General features: G+C 49.2%; 1 protein-coding gene across 1 annotated transcript in view; it reads left to right on the top strand.

The window, feature by feature from the left end:
- LOC132501423 (uncharacterized) overlaps nucleotides 1-15,106 on the top strand; it is a 51,317-nt gene that overhangs the window by 27,139 nt on the left and 9,072 nt on the right. The window contains exons 6-8 of the mRNA XM_060116996.1: nucleotides 4,922-5,105; nucleotides 6,311-9,541; nucleotides 13,500-13,676. Coding sequence (XP_059972979.1) covers nucleotides 4,922-5,105; nucleotides 6,311-9,541; nucleotides 13,500-13,676 — 3,592 coding nt within the window. The remainder of the gene's footprint in view (nucleotides 1-4,921; nucleotides 5,106-6,310; nucleotides 9,542-13,499; nucleotides 13,677-15,106) is intronic.

The following is a 15,106-nucleotide window of genomic DNA, read 5'->3' as shown; positions in this document are numbered from 1 at the left end:
CCTGGTACTCATTACCCACAATATATCCACTTATTTTCAGCCCTATACACGTGAAGGAATAGCAAATTTAACCTGTAACTATATGAGAAACAGATTACTAGAGGGAAGCATTTTTATGTAGTTCTTACCATTTTTATCCTGACCCTCTCCTGGAAAAATATTGTTCTCTAGAGTTACTTAGGTTAGTTTTTTTCTTCCCCATCCCCTTCAGTGTTATTCATTTGAAATCGTATTCTTTTTCTACTGCTGCGTTACAAATTACCACCGGTTTAGCTGCTGAAAACAACACCCATTTATCATCTCACAGTGTCTGTGGGTCAGGAGTCTGGGCCTGGGGTAGCTGGTCTGCTGCTGTGGGTCTCATCTGGCTGGGTGAGCCAGATGACCCAGGTGTCAGGTGGGCCCCAATCTCATCTGAGGCTCAGGTCCCCTTCCAAGCTCACTGGCTGCTGTCAGTATTCAGTCCTCTGGGATTGGAGAACTGAGGCCCTAAGATATGGCCTTCTCCGCAATGTGGCAATTTGCTTCTTCAAGGCTAACAGGAGAGTGTCTCTGCTGCTTCAAATCTGTCTCTTCAAGAAGGACCCACTCGCCCTTTTAATGGCTCATCTGCTTTGGTCAAGCCAGCCCAAGATAATCCTCCTTTGATTAACTCAAGCCAATGACTAGGGGCCTTAATTATATCAACAAACCCCTTTTTCCTATAATATAACATAATCACAGGCTGCCATCCCATCCTATTCACAGGTCCCACCCACACTCAAGGGGAGGCCATTACACAGGGTGTGTACACCAGGGGATGAGAGCCTTGCGGGCGATCTTAGAATTCTGACAACTTCAGTGATTAGTTAGGTTCATTTGTTACTTCATATTTTATTTTGGGATTTCCCCACATTCTGGTTAATTTTGACATGTGTATTTTTTAATATCTTCTTTCTTACATGAAGGGTATGTTACAGATATTGTTGTGCACTTTGATTATTTTACTTAATATATCATGGAGATCACACATATCATTTCATAGAAATTTTCCTTACTTTTTTATATGGAGTTGTATAACTCCATTATGTGTATGAATGCACCATAATTTATTCAACCACTGTTGTATGAATGCACATTTAGGTTGTTTCCAATATTTGAAATTATAAACAATGCTGCAGTAAATAACCTTGTGCATATGTACTTTCATATTGTTGGAGGTGGTAGATTCTTTGTAGTGAGATTTCTGGGTTGAAACATATTATATATTACATGTTGGATCTATTGAAATATAATTAGGTTATTAGCCCTTTGTAGTGTATGTTAGGTTATGTTATTAATCCAAAACACATACACTATTAAGTGATAAAAGCAAAGTGTATGGTGCAGAGTTATATCATTAGGTTTATAAACATTGAATATATTATACATTAAGGTTAGTAACTTTGTCTGTCATATATATTGCAAAAATCTTTTCCCAGCTTACTGTATGTCTTTTGATATTTTAGGTGTGTTTTTTTTTTTTGCCATGGAAATTTAAAAATTTTATGTAGTTAAATTTATCAACCTATTCTTTTATTGCCTTTTGGTTTTGAGTCATAGTTACAAAGGTTTTCTCACACCAAGATTAAAGAAGAATTCACTCACATTTTCTTCTAGTACTTGTATAGTTTTGATTTTATATTCAGATTGCCTAATCTACTCAGAGTTCAGTCTTGTGTATGGCTTAAGATAGGAATCTCACTTTATATTTTTCCAGATGTCTACTCAGTTGTCCCAGCACTATTTATATATGTATTTATTATTTTTTTGGTCACGCAGCTTGTGGGATCTCAGTGTTTTGACCAGGGATTGAATCCGGGCCGCGGCAGTGAAAGTGCCGATTCCTAACCACTAGACCACCAGGGAACTCCCCCAGCACTATTTATTATAAAGTCTATCTTTACCAAAATAATTTGAGATGCTACCTTTATCTTTTCATGTGGGCTAATAAAAAAAACTGAATACAATACATAATGTATAAAAATTGTAGTATTGTCTCCTTCCAGAGAGAATTTAATTTTATTCTGATGGGCAGGTAAAGTAGGGAGAGGTCACTCTTCTCCAATCAAAACCTTGAGATGCTTCAAGACTAGTTTCAGTCTTTGTTAGGAGATGTCTATTTCCCATTCTTACTTCTAAGGTGTAGCCTTTGGGGTCTCAGCTGAAATCCTGGGATACTCATCAGGTTTCCTTCACATTGATGAGACCCAAACTCTAATTTTTATTTTCTCAGTACCATGAGACTACTGAAGTCTTGGCATAGCTGCTACTTTGTACATGGCTTTTGTGCCTCTTGGCCTGCGTTACTTGGGAATAAATCTTGGCTGCCTTGGTTGATCTCTAGCACCTTAAAGTATCTGGGTTTTAAAAAATATTTCATCCATCTTTTACCAGTGTTCTTGGTGGGAAGGTTGGTCTGATACTCTCATGGCTTGAAGCAAAAGTTTGAGAATATTTACTATTTTATTTATTTATTTATTCATTATTTTTGGCTGCATCAGGTCTTACTTGCGGCACACGGGATCTTCGTTGAGGCATGAGGGATTTTTCATTGCAGCATGTGGGCTCTTTGTTGTAGCACATGGGCTTCTCTCTAGTTGTGTTGCATGGGCTCTGTAGTTTGCGGTACTCGAGATCAGTTGCCCGTGGCATGAGGGATCTTAGTTCGCCGACCAGGGATCAAACCCACGTCCCTTGCATTGGAAGGCGGATTCTTTACCACTGGACCACCAGGGAAGTCCCAAGAATATTTACTATTATGACTCAATTATTGATCTGAAAGAGCAAGCTATCAATATAATTTGGCCAAAGAGCAAAAGCAGAAAGATATAGAAATCACACATGTAAAATAGAGTAGAATTGAAGGACAGATCCAGGAGACCCAATTTTCAGCTAATGGGGCTTCTAGAAGGAGAAACATGAAGAGATTGAGGAGAGGCAATAATTAAACAAATAATAGAAGAAAATTTCTCTGAGCCAATTAATGACCCAAATCTGTACATAAAAACTGCTCCCTGGGTTCTGGGTGAGATTGTGGAGGAAAGATATATATAAAGCATATGTTGGCATAATTCCTGAACTCTTGGTGCTTCCAGACAAAAGAAAAACAAATTACTTATAAAGGAAGGTCAATTAGACTGGCATCAAATAGACTGGCTTCATATTTCTCACCTGTAACTCTGGAGGGCAGAAGATGCTGGTAACAAGTCTATGGGCTGCGAAGAGGAAAGGCCTGCGATTAAGAACGCTCTATCCAGACACCTCATCATTAACCTGAAACAGGAAGTATATGAATGCAGATAAGCAAGGATTTAGTGACCATATCACCATGTACCCCAACTCAAGAAATCAAAAAAACCCAGAAAAATACTGATAAACAACACAAACAGAAACCAAAGACCTCAAGATAAGGGAAGATGAAGAAGAACAGAACTTTGTAAAGGATAATAGTACTGCATCTTGGAATGGTTAAGAATCAAAATTCTTGAAAAAGAGATGCAATGCTAAGGGGAATTCTAACTGAGTCTTCAAATTCAAAACATTAAACTACCTCAGCCGAATCTAAAAGTAGGGAAGAGAGTGAGGGGAGAAAGGATTGAAAAATGTCCCAAAGGTCTCAGGAAGAGGGAGGAGAGTTGGGAAGGTCAGCAGGTCATGAGAAGATTCATTTGGGCAGATCACTGCAGAGTTTCTATTCTGTGTGAAGTAGCTGGTACTCAAGGTCATATATTTGAACACAGCTATTAATTGCCTTAAGACTGGACTCCACAACCTCATTTCACATATACAACCCTGATTCTTGACTGCTATGTTTCTCTCCCATGAGAAAGCCCAGGAAGTTAGCAAGTGTGTGAGGGCCCCAGCTCTGCAACTGAACAGCTGCCAGGATGTGGCACAGTCATATTTATGGGCTGAGCGGCCTGAGTGTCAAATTTATGGGCTGAGCAGCTGATGTGCAAATTCTCCGCAAGGAGTCAAAAGTAAAATAAGGGAAGACAAAAGCTGTCACATATTCTCTCCAATATTCCTTTCCCCCAGTGTTTCGACGTTTTGCTGTGCTGGGTTTTTTGGGTTGGTGTGATTCTGCACACTGGGAACTCGGGATATTTTACATGAGGGTAGCTGGATTGTTTGGGGCAGGAAAGAATGAGGGGCATTGAAATCAGCTGCCATTAGGTAAGGGACCAAAAGCTGAGAGGAGCTTCTCTGAGATCACTCAAGTTGGCACTCCTGTGTCCTCCCAGCCTGCAAGTCCAAAGGCACAGAGCTCAGCCTCATTTGCAAAGAATAACCATTATATGATCAGGCAGGAGGGGGTGGGACTTTTCTTGTTTTGTTTTGTGTGGTTAGGGATTATTATTGAAAAAGAAATGTTTGCAATCACATGAACAAAACAGCTGCTGTGGACATCTGTGTTCATGGTAACTGATTTTTGTTACACAAAACATCTCCTCCTGATAACATGGATTGCAATGAGATTCTAGAGAGTTCTTCCTTGGGAAAAGAGGCTTATTGTTTTCTGTAGTAATTGTATGTGTTCATTGCAGAGAGAATGAGAGCAATTCAAAAAGGAACAAAGCATATTTTAAGACACCAAGATAGAACCACAGTTTGATGATTATCCTTCTCGATAAATGGCTCTCGATGTAGATCTACACTTAATTGAAAACAAATTAAATCTCGCCATACACACTGCTCTGTAGTTTGGTTTTATTCACCCAATATCACATCTTGGAGAGGCTCCTGTCACCTTACATACAGACCTACGTCACCACGTTAATGGCTTCATCGTGCTCTGTAACTGCTATGCGTCACAGTTTCCTCACTGGGATGTTTCTTTTTTGTAACATTACGTTCATGGAGTGTTGGTAAATGCTGAGCGAAGAACATGTCTGTCCAGGTTGGCGGGAGACTCTGAGGAAGTGTGGCTCCAGGAGGAAATGGGGGTTGCCGCGGAGTCTCTGATCCTGTCTTCAAGGAATATCACGCTGGTAGCTCAGAAGCTCCATCTTCAGCCGGAATGTCAGAGCCACCAGGAGGAGCTAGTGACCACGGCTCAGCACATCCTGGTAGACACCACGAAGGTGAGGCTGATGTCAGAGCTGGCTGGCCCGTTGGTCTGCACAGAGAGCTCATTGCTGGGAAGCATGGATGGGGCATGTCATTCCCACAAGGGATGCCCACCCCAGAGAGAGAAACCTGCCCAAGTTTACGCCAAGATCGCAGAGTTCATTACCAATTTAATAAATGCTCATTGTGGAAGCTGCCATAGGGAGCTGGGTAGACGTACTGAGTCTCTGTTCTTAAACCCACATGCAACCCCTGATCCCCACACTTGGCCACCAAACCATAATGATAAGGGATGCATTTCCCACCCTACCCATGGCCAGGAGCTACCTGGGGAGAAGTTACCAAAACCTGGGCAACTCTCAGCCTATTTGGCTAACTTGCTGAATTGCCTTACACCTGGGAGGATCTCAGGGGCCAGGATAACCCCCTCAGCCTCCAAATACTCCCCATTCTCCATCCTGACATTCCACCATCTGTCACAACTCTTTTAGCTCGCTACATCGCTCCCTGTTACAATGTTATATGCCTCAACTATTATCAAATATTAATATATTAATAATGTTCATCATTTAAACTTTAATACTGTGGGTTATTGGGAGGGGGTGTAGTTGTAATTTAGCAGATCCTCATTAAAGAAAGATTGAAATGGGGAAATGAGAGAGGCACAGCCAGAGGGCTTTGGCACCTGCTGATGGGAGGAGGAGAGGGGAAGAACGGCAGGCTCGTGGAAGTGGCTGGGTACCAGCTCTGTTGAAGGGGATGAACAGAGCAGTCAGGGAGCGACAGAGTCAGACCAGGAAAGATTTCTTAGAGGCACTTCTTGGACAGGCCATCTCGCCAGCCCCCATCATCCTCATGCAAACAGTAAGTGCTTCCTAAACACTCTTTCGTTCGTGATGTTTTGGTTACCGCGTGGACGGTTGACTGCTCCTCCTGTAATGTGAAGAGAAGGGCTCTTCAAAGCCAGATTGGACCCCACATTAAATGTAGCTCAATTTAGAGGGGCTTACATTTTCAGTTAAGCCAAATGTTTTCTTTAAACGTCACTCTTAGGTGACATCGTCATCATTAGTATTACTGTTATTATCTCAGATTCTCTTTAGTCTTTTGGAGGACCTTTATTTGCACAATGGGGGAAAAGCAGCTGCCGTTGCTCTCGCTTCGGCTCCAGAAACGTGTAGGCATTTTCCAGCTTCTCTTCCCCCGATTGCCCAAACAGGTCCTGCTGCTGGAAGACGCGGCGACGGCGAGGAAGATGGTGCGAGCGGCGGGCTGGTGCCTGACTTGCCTGGACGCGCTGGAAGCGGCGGGCGACGCGGCCTCGCTGCGCGGCCCCTTCGCCGACCTGGCGGTGGCGCTGCAGAGCCTGGGCGGCCTGACCGCGCGCGGGTCCGAGGAGCGCCTGGGCCGCGCCAGCCGCCTGCTGCGGGGCTGCGTCCCCGCGCTGCTTGTGGCCGCCCGCGGGCACCTCCGGCGTCCCCGCGACCCGCGGCTGGCCGCCTCCCGGCGCCACGTCTTCGCTCTGGCCAGGAAGACCCTGGGCGAGCTCCTAGGGCGCCTGGAGCCCGGCGCCGCCCCAGCGGCCCGCGCCGCGCACGGCGCGCTCCCTCGGAGCCTGCGGCAGCTGCGGGAGCTGCTGGCGGCGCCCGGACCCAAGCGGCTGCGCGGCGAGCTGGACGCGCCGCTGGCGGCCGTGGTCTGGCACTGCATGCGCCTGGCCGCCTGCTCTCCGCCGCCCGAGCGCCTGCGCCTAGTGGCCCGTTGCCGCCGGCTGCTGGAGCTGCGGAGCGCCGGCGTCCGGCGCCTGGACCCGATTGACGGGCCTCCGGGGACGGGCGGGAACAGCCAGGAGCCGGGGGAGGAGTGCGCAGCGCTGTGGGCCGCGACTGAGGACCTCTCCCAGGGGGTCCGCACCGGGCTGCTGCGCCAGATCCTGGACACGTTCACCGACACGCAAAGCCCTCTTCAAAGACTGGTCCGGGCCGCCTTGGCTACTCCCTCAGTCTCCTCCCGGTGCGATGGCGAGGCCTTGCCTGAGAGCCTCCAGCTTCTCCTCGCTGCTTTCCATGACCAGGCCAACCGGATGTTCAGAGTGGCTCACTTGGTCTTGGTTTGCTGCCCACGACAGCAAACTGGCAAAGACATGGAGGCCACCATGGCAGGCCTTTGGGGGCTTGTGGTCAGAGTGCAACAGCTTTTTGCACAAAGCCCCCAAGGGTCTGGTCTGGACTGGAGCCCTGCTGCCCTGCAGGCTTTGCTTCAGGAGTGGGCCAGGGCATCTGAAGGCTTATTAGCATGTTTTGATGATGTTCTCGATATTCCTGAGTTCCTGAGTGTGTCCATTCAGGAAATGACCAAGCACTTGGACTTTTTTACATGGGCTTTGAGGAGTGGAGATTCCAGAGAGTTTTCTCCACTTGTGGCATATTTACAGGGTCGAGGGACACACATAGTGCAGGTGATGAGCAGGTATGTGGACCAAGATCGAGATCCTATTTTCCGGAATGGCCTGAGAGTCTTGATCCAGCAGCTGGAGCAATCCTCCCGGGTCCTGGGTGCAACTGGGGATCACTGTTCAGGTGGGCACGGCTCTCAGGACACAGATGCACTATTAACCTTGGCGAAACATGTGATCTCTTCAGCTCAGAGCATCCAAGAGGGGCTGGATGGAACTAACCACCCAGATATCCTCAGTCCCCTTCGGGACCAAGTCCAGAGGTTTGACATGGCTGAGAGACGCTCTTATTTCATTCTCTCCAGCCTCCAGAATTGCACAGCTCCTGCACTGAAACACCAAAGGGAACCTGGGTTGGGGAAAAGCGACCAAGGCACCTCCTATCCACCTAGGGATCATCTTTTTTGCCCCTTGATTCTTGACACCGGTCTACAGAAGGTGGGCTCTCCACTCCCTGCCATCGGCAAACCCATGCTTGCTGTAGACAGCCTGAGCCACCAGGGAGTGACCTCAGCTCACACCATCCTGCAGGACCAGGATGCAGCTGTAGAGGCAGCTCAGGAGGCCCTGGCTGGAGAGGGACCACTGGGGTCAGAGAGGATGACTGGACTCCAAGAAATCCCATCACTGGCACCTTCTATTATTGACCTAGCCAGGGAGATAGAACATTGCACAACTGCTAGAACTGATAGGCTTCTGGAAGTGGCTCTCCAACTGTCTGGGAAGACCAGGAAAACCAGGCAAAGTTTGGTAGCCATAGCTGGTGACTGGTATTCTCTGTGTCAACAGCTGTTTTGCAACAACCCAGCAGCTGATCTTCAAGAGAACATGACAGTGTTCATGGAGCTTCAGCAGAACTTAGCCTCAATGGTTCAACTAGCAGTCAAAAGTGGACCCATGGATTCGGGTAAGAAGGATTCTGACTCAGCTGGGCATCCAGAAGCACATTTACAAGTGCAAGGCAGATTGGAGGAGGTGGAGACCCATGCCAAACAGCTTTTGGACAAAGTTCTGGCCTCTGATGGTTTCCAAGCCCCCAGGTCGTGGGAGGAGAGCATTGAGGATGGGTGCCTTCTATGGTCAGTGGCTGTGCAAGACCTGCTCCAGTGCCTGGAGAGGCTCAGCGGGAGACAAGGCCTGTTCCTACTGCCACTACGACAGGCTGTGAAGGACCAGCAGGGGCTGCAGGAAGGGTTGGCTCAGGCAGCAGATGTTTCTCAAAGGCTCCAAGAAGCTGCTAGGCTGTCTTGTCTTCTGTGTGGGGATGAGCAGGTAAAGGCTGAGATCTCCTTTCTGTGCAGGGAGGTTCACGTGCTCACAGATGCTCTGCTGGATGTGGCACAGATCCTGGCCTCCTTCCCCAAACCATCTCCCAGCCTGTCCACCCGCTTTGAACTTCTCTGCTTGGAGCTCACCCTTCAAGCCAAGGCCCTGACTGGCCACCTCAGCAGCATCAATGCAGACTATGAACATGTCCTCCAAGGTGCCTTCGGCCCAAGGCTCTCTGTCTGCAAAGACCCCCAGACCCGGCCAGAAGGCTCTCTGGAAAGAATGGTGTCTGGTATCCAAGCTGTGCAGGGAATTGTGGCTGGAGGTCAGGAGTCTGGGCCCTGCCAGGAAGACCTTCTCATGGCTCTGGAGAGCATTCTCGTCCTCACGAAGGAGGTAGCCCAGCGGGTCCCTGTGCTCCGAGAATGCCCAGAGGACTGGCTTCAGCAGGAGTGGGCAGCCAAGGCCCACCATGCTGTGGCCCAGCTCCAGACCTGGAAAGGTGGTCACACCAAGGCTTGGAGACTCCTGGCCCAGTGCTTGAAGCCCAGTGATGAAGAGGACCCCACCCAGCCCCAGCTCCACCGTGGGGAGGGTGCATCAGGAGCCGCTGAAGCCAGCAGTGTAGACTCTCAGGGTGCTGCTCCAAGAGACACCGCAGGGAGCTCAGTGGGGACCTGCACTGCTGATCCAGGCATCACCGGGATCGTCGCAGACCTGGGCACGGTAGGAAAGTCAGCATCTCTCCTTCTCCCCCACCTCAGCCTTCTCTCTAGTCACCAAAGCCCTCTGTCAAGTCCCAGAAAAAGCTCTCTTGGTGCCCACGTGTGTAATTCACAGCTGGCAGGCAGCACAGGGCACCCTTTGAGAATCCAAGGTCAGGAACCACACTGCCTGCACTGTGCCTGCCTCTACCATTTCCAAGTTCTGAGATCTCAGAGAAGTTTCTTAGCTATTTTGGACTTTAAGATCCTAGTCTAGAAAATGGGAACATTGATAATTTCCTGGCAGAGGGTTTATGAAAGCATCCATGGAAAATACTTGCACTTGCCTGGAACATAATTAGTGCCCTGTGGTAGGGCCTGTAATGATTGACTTCCATGAAGTTTTTCCCATGGCCCCATCTGGAGGGGGTTCCCCTTGCTGTGACCCACAGCACTCCTCCTGTGCATCCGGCTACTTCATGCCACCTTGACCTCCACGATGTTACCTCCCTGCTCCAGTCAGGGGTTCTTTGGTCTGCAAGTGGCAGGAATCCAACTTGAATCCTCGTAGGCAAAAAGAAGGATTTATTGGAAGGCTTCTGGGTCTGTTGAACACCTTCCACATATAGTCGTTTCCTTCTGGGGCACCAGACCATGTCAGGGATTGTGGAGCCCAAACATTTGATTTACTTAACATCAACCGTGGGAGATATAATAGGTTGGCAGTGACGGCCCAAGAAGTTCCCAGGTAGATGTGCTCAGCCCAGCGTTTTGTGCATAACCTGATCTGTCCCCTTCGTGACCTTATGCTTGGCTGTCCAGACTCCCCCAAAAACCTTTCCCTGGGCTTTCTCCCAAGATAAAGTGGACCAGACCATGTGTTTCTCCACCCCATTACTCTTTACTTCATTTTTCTCATTAAAATGTCATTACCATGAGAAAGGCCCTGTTCCCAGATTCGCTGGGAGCCTGGCAGGCACGGTTCCCTTGCTCCTGCAGCCTAAGCCCTCTTTGCTCAGACTCCCGCTGTCTTCTCATCTCTCCTGCTCCGTGGCTCCTGGTCTCATGAGTTCAGACATCCTGCCAGCTCCCCCTGATCTGTTTTTCCACAGGGCCTTTCTGACACATACTTAATGCCGCTGACTTCACTGACAACACACTCTGTTTCTCTCAGTTCAGCTGACACAGTCCCCTTCTCAGCAAAGCCTCCCGACACGAGCATTTTAGAGAACTGACCGCCCAGGTCAGCCGGCACCCAGAATGGTGAGAAGAGCAGGCTCATTCAGCCCCCGTCACCCCTTCTGTCCACGAAGGGGTGTCACCTCTCCTGCTGCAGTCTGCTTTTCTCTGGGTGAAGAGCAAGGCCTCACATTCCAAGGTTCCTACCCCAGGGAAGCATTCTCCTTCATACGCATAAGTCCAGCGCATAGAAGGGCACAGTAGGGACCGTGGTCCTGCTGGGCTACCCCCGGGTGGGAGGGCAATTGGAGAAGGGAGAATCACCATCTATGGTGTGTGTCTGCTCCACTGTCCTACTCCCTGGGGCTCCTGGGGGGTGGAGACACCCTCCACACAGCCCAGAACAGCACCTCAAACTGTGAGCCCCTGAGGGAGGGCATGGCCTCGGGAAGGTGCATCTTTTGGGCACTTGTAAGTCACGATCTGGAAATTCTTTATTCCAGTTATGGGCTCTCCAACAGAGTCCTAGCCTCCTTCATTACTGAAGAGCCTGGAGACACTGCTAGCTTTGGATGCTGAAGGTCCCTGACAGTTGAATACGAGGCATGAGTTGAAAAGAATATTTCCTAGTAGCCTATCCCTTGGCTCAAGGCCCACCAACTCCCATATTTGCCATTTTCACCCTGGTTTTTAGTCACTACGGTTGAGTCTTAGTCTCAGTTGAGTTCTCACCTTTCTCTTCATGTCACATAATCCCGGGTCCCATCTGGGCAGCCTCCTGGCCCTCCGTGTGTTGGTCCTTCTCCAGAAAAGGCTCCGACTTGCCCCTCCCAGCAGTCGGGGCATCCCAACCTGTCTAAAACGAGGCCAACAAACAGTTTTCAGAAGGTGGGGCATTATTTAATTGAAGATGTAATACAAAAAAAGCCAGGTGACTTCTCAATGTGCACTAGCACAGAAAGTCTAAACTCTCAGCCGCTAAAGGTCAAGGACTTCATCTTACTCATCTTTAGATCCTTCAGGACAAGCACCGTGTCTGGGGCATCGCAGGTGCATGGTAAGTGATTTAGATTGCTTGCTGGGACGCTAAAGACAGCCTAGAAGGGCAGAAGGGGTTCAAATTTGGGGCAAAATGGTAATGGGAGGGATAGAGCAGATATTCTAGATGTCTCCTGAGAGGAGGGTGGTCTTGAGTTGAGCTTCAAAGGCAGTTTGGGATTTGTATTTGCCAGAGAAGAGAGGAAGGACATTGCAGGCAATAAGAGCTCTGAAGTGAAATTGGTTTGCAAGTGGCTGTGAACCCGGAGGGCGCATACCTGTGCTCAGATGTGCTCCCAGTGTAGAAGTGAATACTTTATGGTCGGAGAGGAAAACAGCCTGCAGTTAAGCCTTCACTATGGATGCCCTGTGCCACCTCCAGCCACCCACCTGGCTGGTTGCTGTTTCCAGCATCTGGACAACTTCTGAGTCAAACCCAAATGATCAGGGCTTTCCCCACATGCTTGGCAGCTGTTGCCTCTGCTTGCTCCTGGGCCAAGCTTGGGTCCGAGCACCACGATGTGGAGCACCCACACCCCAGGGCAGGTCACTTAGATCCCAGCCTCCACGCTCTCCTGGTCCCAAACTCACATACGTCCCCTTGTCTGTCACATGGCAACCGCTCGCTTAAACACCCACCTGAGCTCTACAGCTACAGCCAAATGATGCGATTCATCCAACCCCTTCCTTGGATCATTGGTCTCCTGATTTCACATCTTTAGCTCAGCACCCTTCCTGTGTGCTCGGCAGTGAGTGCAGCATGACAAAGACTGGACAAAGTGGCCAACGAGGCGGGGGTGGAAGGGACACATGCCTGGAGCAGTTATCCTTTGATTTCCATTCCTCTCCTGGTCAAATATTTGCTACCTATATAGCCTCAGACCAAACAGGATCATGAACTTATATCTCCCAATTTAGATAGAATTTGCTATCACACTCATACTTTTCCAACAGCTATGTTACGACCCTTCTGAGACATCAGTATGCTACACTGGGGTCTTGGGGGAGAAGTCAGGGTGTAGGAAGGCCCAGAGGTTCCTCCCACCCATGTTCTCCTTCCCACCTGCACCCAGGGCACAGCTCCTACCCCCAGGAGCTCAGGATCTGGTGCGTGAGGCCGAGAGAAGATCAAGGTCACTCTTGACACTTTGTTATTGGGTTTACCTTCAAGGGCAGTACACCTGGTCTCGATTCCAGAGTCTGGAAAAGGCTTAGGGGAGGCCCCACTTAGGGTCCAAAAAAGAATAACATGGCCTCGCCCACTTCTGGTTGGCAGAAGCTGCTGTTTTTCTCACTAGAAAATAATAAGCAAGTTAATGCGGGAAAATAATTATTCATACCAGAACTGTAAAGTCCTTTCACATGGAATAATTGATATGAAACTGTCCCAAAGTAGGGACATTCAAGGATTCCCGAATTTCTTCAAGGAGCTAGAGATTCTCCCAGGTAAGCCCTGAAAATTCACCAAAGGAAAGAAAATGTGATATTTTAACTATACGGGGGATCTGAGTCTGCCCGGTTGCAGTTTATGCAAATTTTGGGTGAAAGGAGCACAGAGCAATAGGGATTCATTGTTTCCTCTTCTCACTTTTTTCCTAGGTATTTGGAGGAGATTGTCAAGAGCTGCTGGCATGTGGGGATCAGGAAACCCTCTTGATTCCCACTCTTCTTTTAAAAATGGTGAAGCCATTAACATCCCCCCTGCAGTTAAAAGATCTGAGCATCTTGAATTTCATCAGTTCCACCCTGTCTTCTTCTTACAGCACCAGCATAGTGGCACCCCTAGCAGCTCCCCCGGCTGTCCAGCCTGGCCGCACACTGAGGTGGATCTGCCCCTCCCAGAGGATGGCAGCGTGAACAGAATCACCCAGGTTATCCAGGAGATGGCCAAGGAGGTGTTCCTGATGGCTCAGAGTCTGAGGAGGAGAGGATGCATCTTGGTACTTGACCTTCAGTGGGTGGTGGGAGGATTGGGCACCACGGGGGGAAACGGGTCTCCCAGCTGCTGCCCTGCAGGAGCCAGGACAGCCAGGCAGCACCCAGGACAGAGGGACCACGAGCGGGGGCCATCGGGCACGTAGCATTTTTCTGCGCTGTCTTCTGTCTCAATCTGGGTGTATCATAGAGCTCACTTCATTTTTCTCTTCCCTCCTCCTGTGGGCTCGTTACTAAGGCTTTGTCTTAGTCCGTCAGGGAAGATAATTTGCCGGAAGCTGCAGTTTAGTAAAATCAAGACCCATTCCTATCCCAGAGGATGAACTGAAGGGAGCCATTTACATCTTTAAAAATTCCCCAAAAGAGAGGTAACAGGGCTGCAAGCTCCTGAAGGATGGCCATTCAGGGCCAGCACAGCCTGGAGAGGATGGGGGCTACTTTCCACTGGCTTTGGGATGGGGGGCAACTTCAACCACAGGTCACCTGTTCTGATTCTCTTTAGCCATCTCCTTGATTCAATGTAGTTAAGCATCATTTACCGTCCACACACACATCAACATTGAAAAAAATAAAAGAAGTCCATTTACTGAGTGTGGGGACCAGAAGGAAGAGATCGAATGGCACCAAGAGCCATTTAGAAAATGCCTTCTAGGGGCCTCCCTGGTGGCGCAAGTGGTTGAGAGTCCGCCTGCCGATGCAGGGGATAAGGGTTCGTGCCCCGGTCTGGGAGGATCCCATATGCCGCGGAGCGGCTGGGCCCGTGAGCCATGGCCGCTGAGCCTGCGCGTCCGGAGCCTGCGCGTCCGGAGCCTGTGCTCCGCGACGGGGGAGGCCACAACAGTGAGAGGCCCGCATACCGCAAAAAAAAAAAAAAAAAAAAAAAAGAAAATGCCTTCTAGTGTAGGTCTGCTGGGTACTCATGGCCCCCAAGCCTGTGGCTGGGCCACACGCGGTAGAGGAGCGGGGCCCGGAGAGAAGCTTGGATGTCAGGGCACCTCCAGACTAGGTGACTGCAAAGCCCTGCCCAGCAGCCCTACCACACCCAAGGCTCAGACGTTTCATTGGCCTCTTCTTTCTCCCAACCCATGTCCACTTCAGTTAGTTTCTCATTGGAACAGTTACCCCAAGGTCACTAGGTCAAAAGTGGGAGCAGTTACCACTTCTTGCTGACTTACGTTTTCCTTCCAAACATCTCAGATATTCTAATTTATATAGGACTTGGGTGCCGATGGCGCCATGTGGCTGAGGGCCCAGGAATGTGCAAATCCTCCAGCCCGTGCAGTTCCCTGGGGAAATGTGCGCTACAGGGAAATGACAAAAGGAAAAGCAAATGGTGATTTTTAACAGTGAGGCTAGTGCCTGGTAAAATGGAGTGACTATGCAGAATTTCCCCCCGAATCCTCCAAATCTCGACCTTAATACCAATCAGATTTTA

This window comes from Mesoplodon densirostris, chromosome 14 (assembly GCF_025265405.1).
Source record: "Mesoplodon densirostris isolate mMesDen1 chromosome 14, mMesDen1 primary haplotype, whole genome shotgun sequence".
NCBI lineage: Eukaryota > Metazoa > Chordata > Mammalia > Artiodactyla > Ziphiidae > Mesoplodon > Mesoplodon densirostris.
The sequence above is the reverse complement of the archived record's forward strand: the minus strand, read 5'-3'. Positions and strand labels throughout refer to the sequence as shown.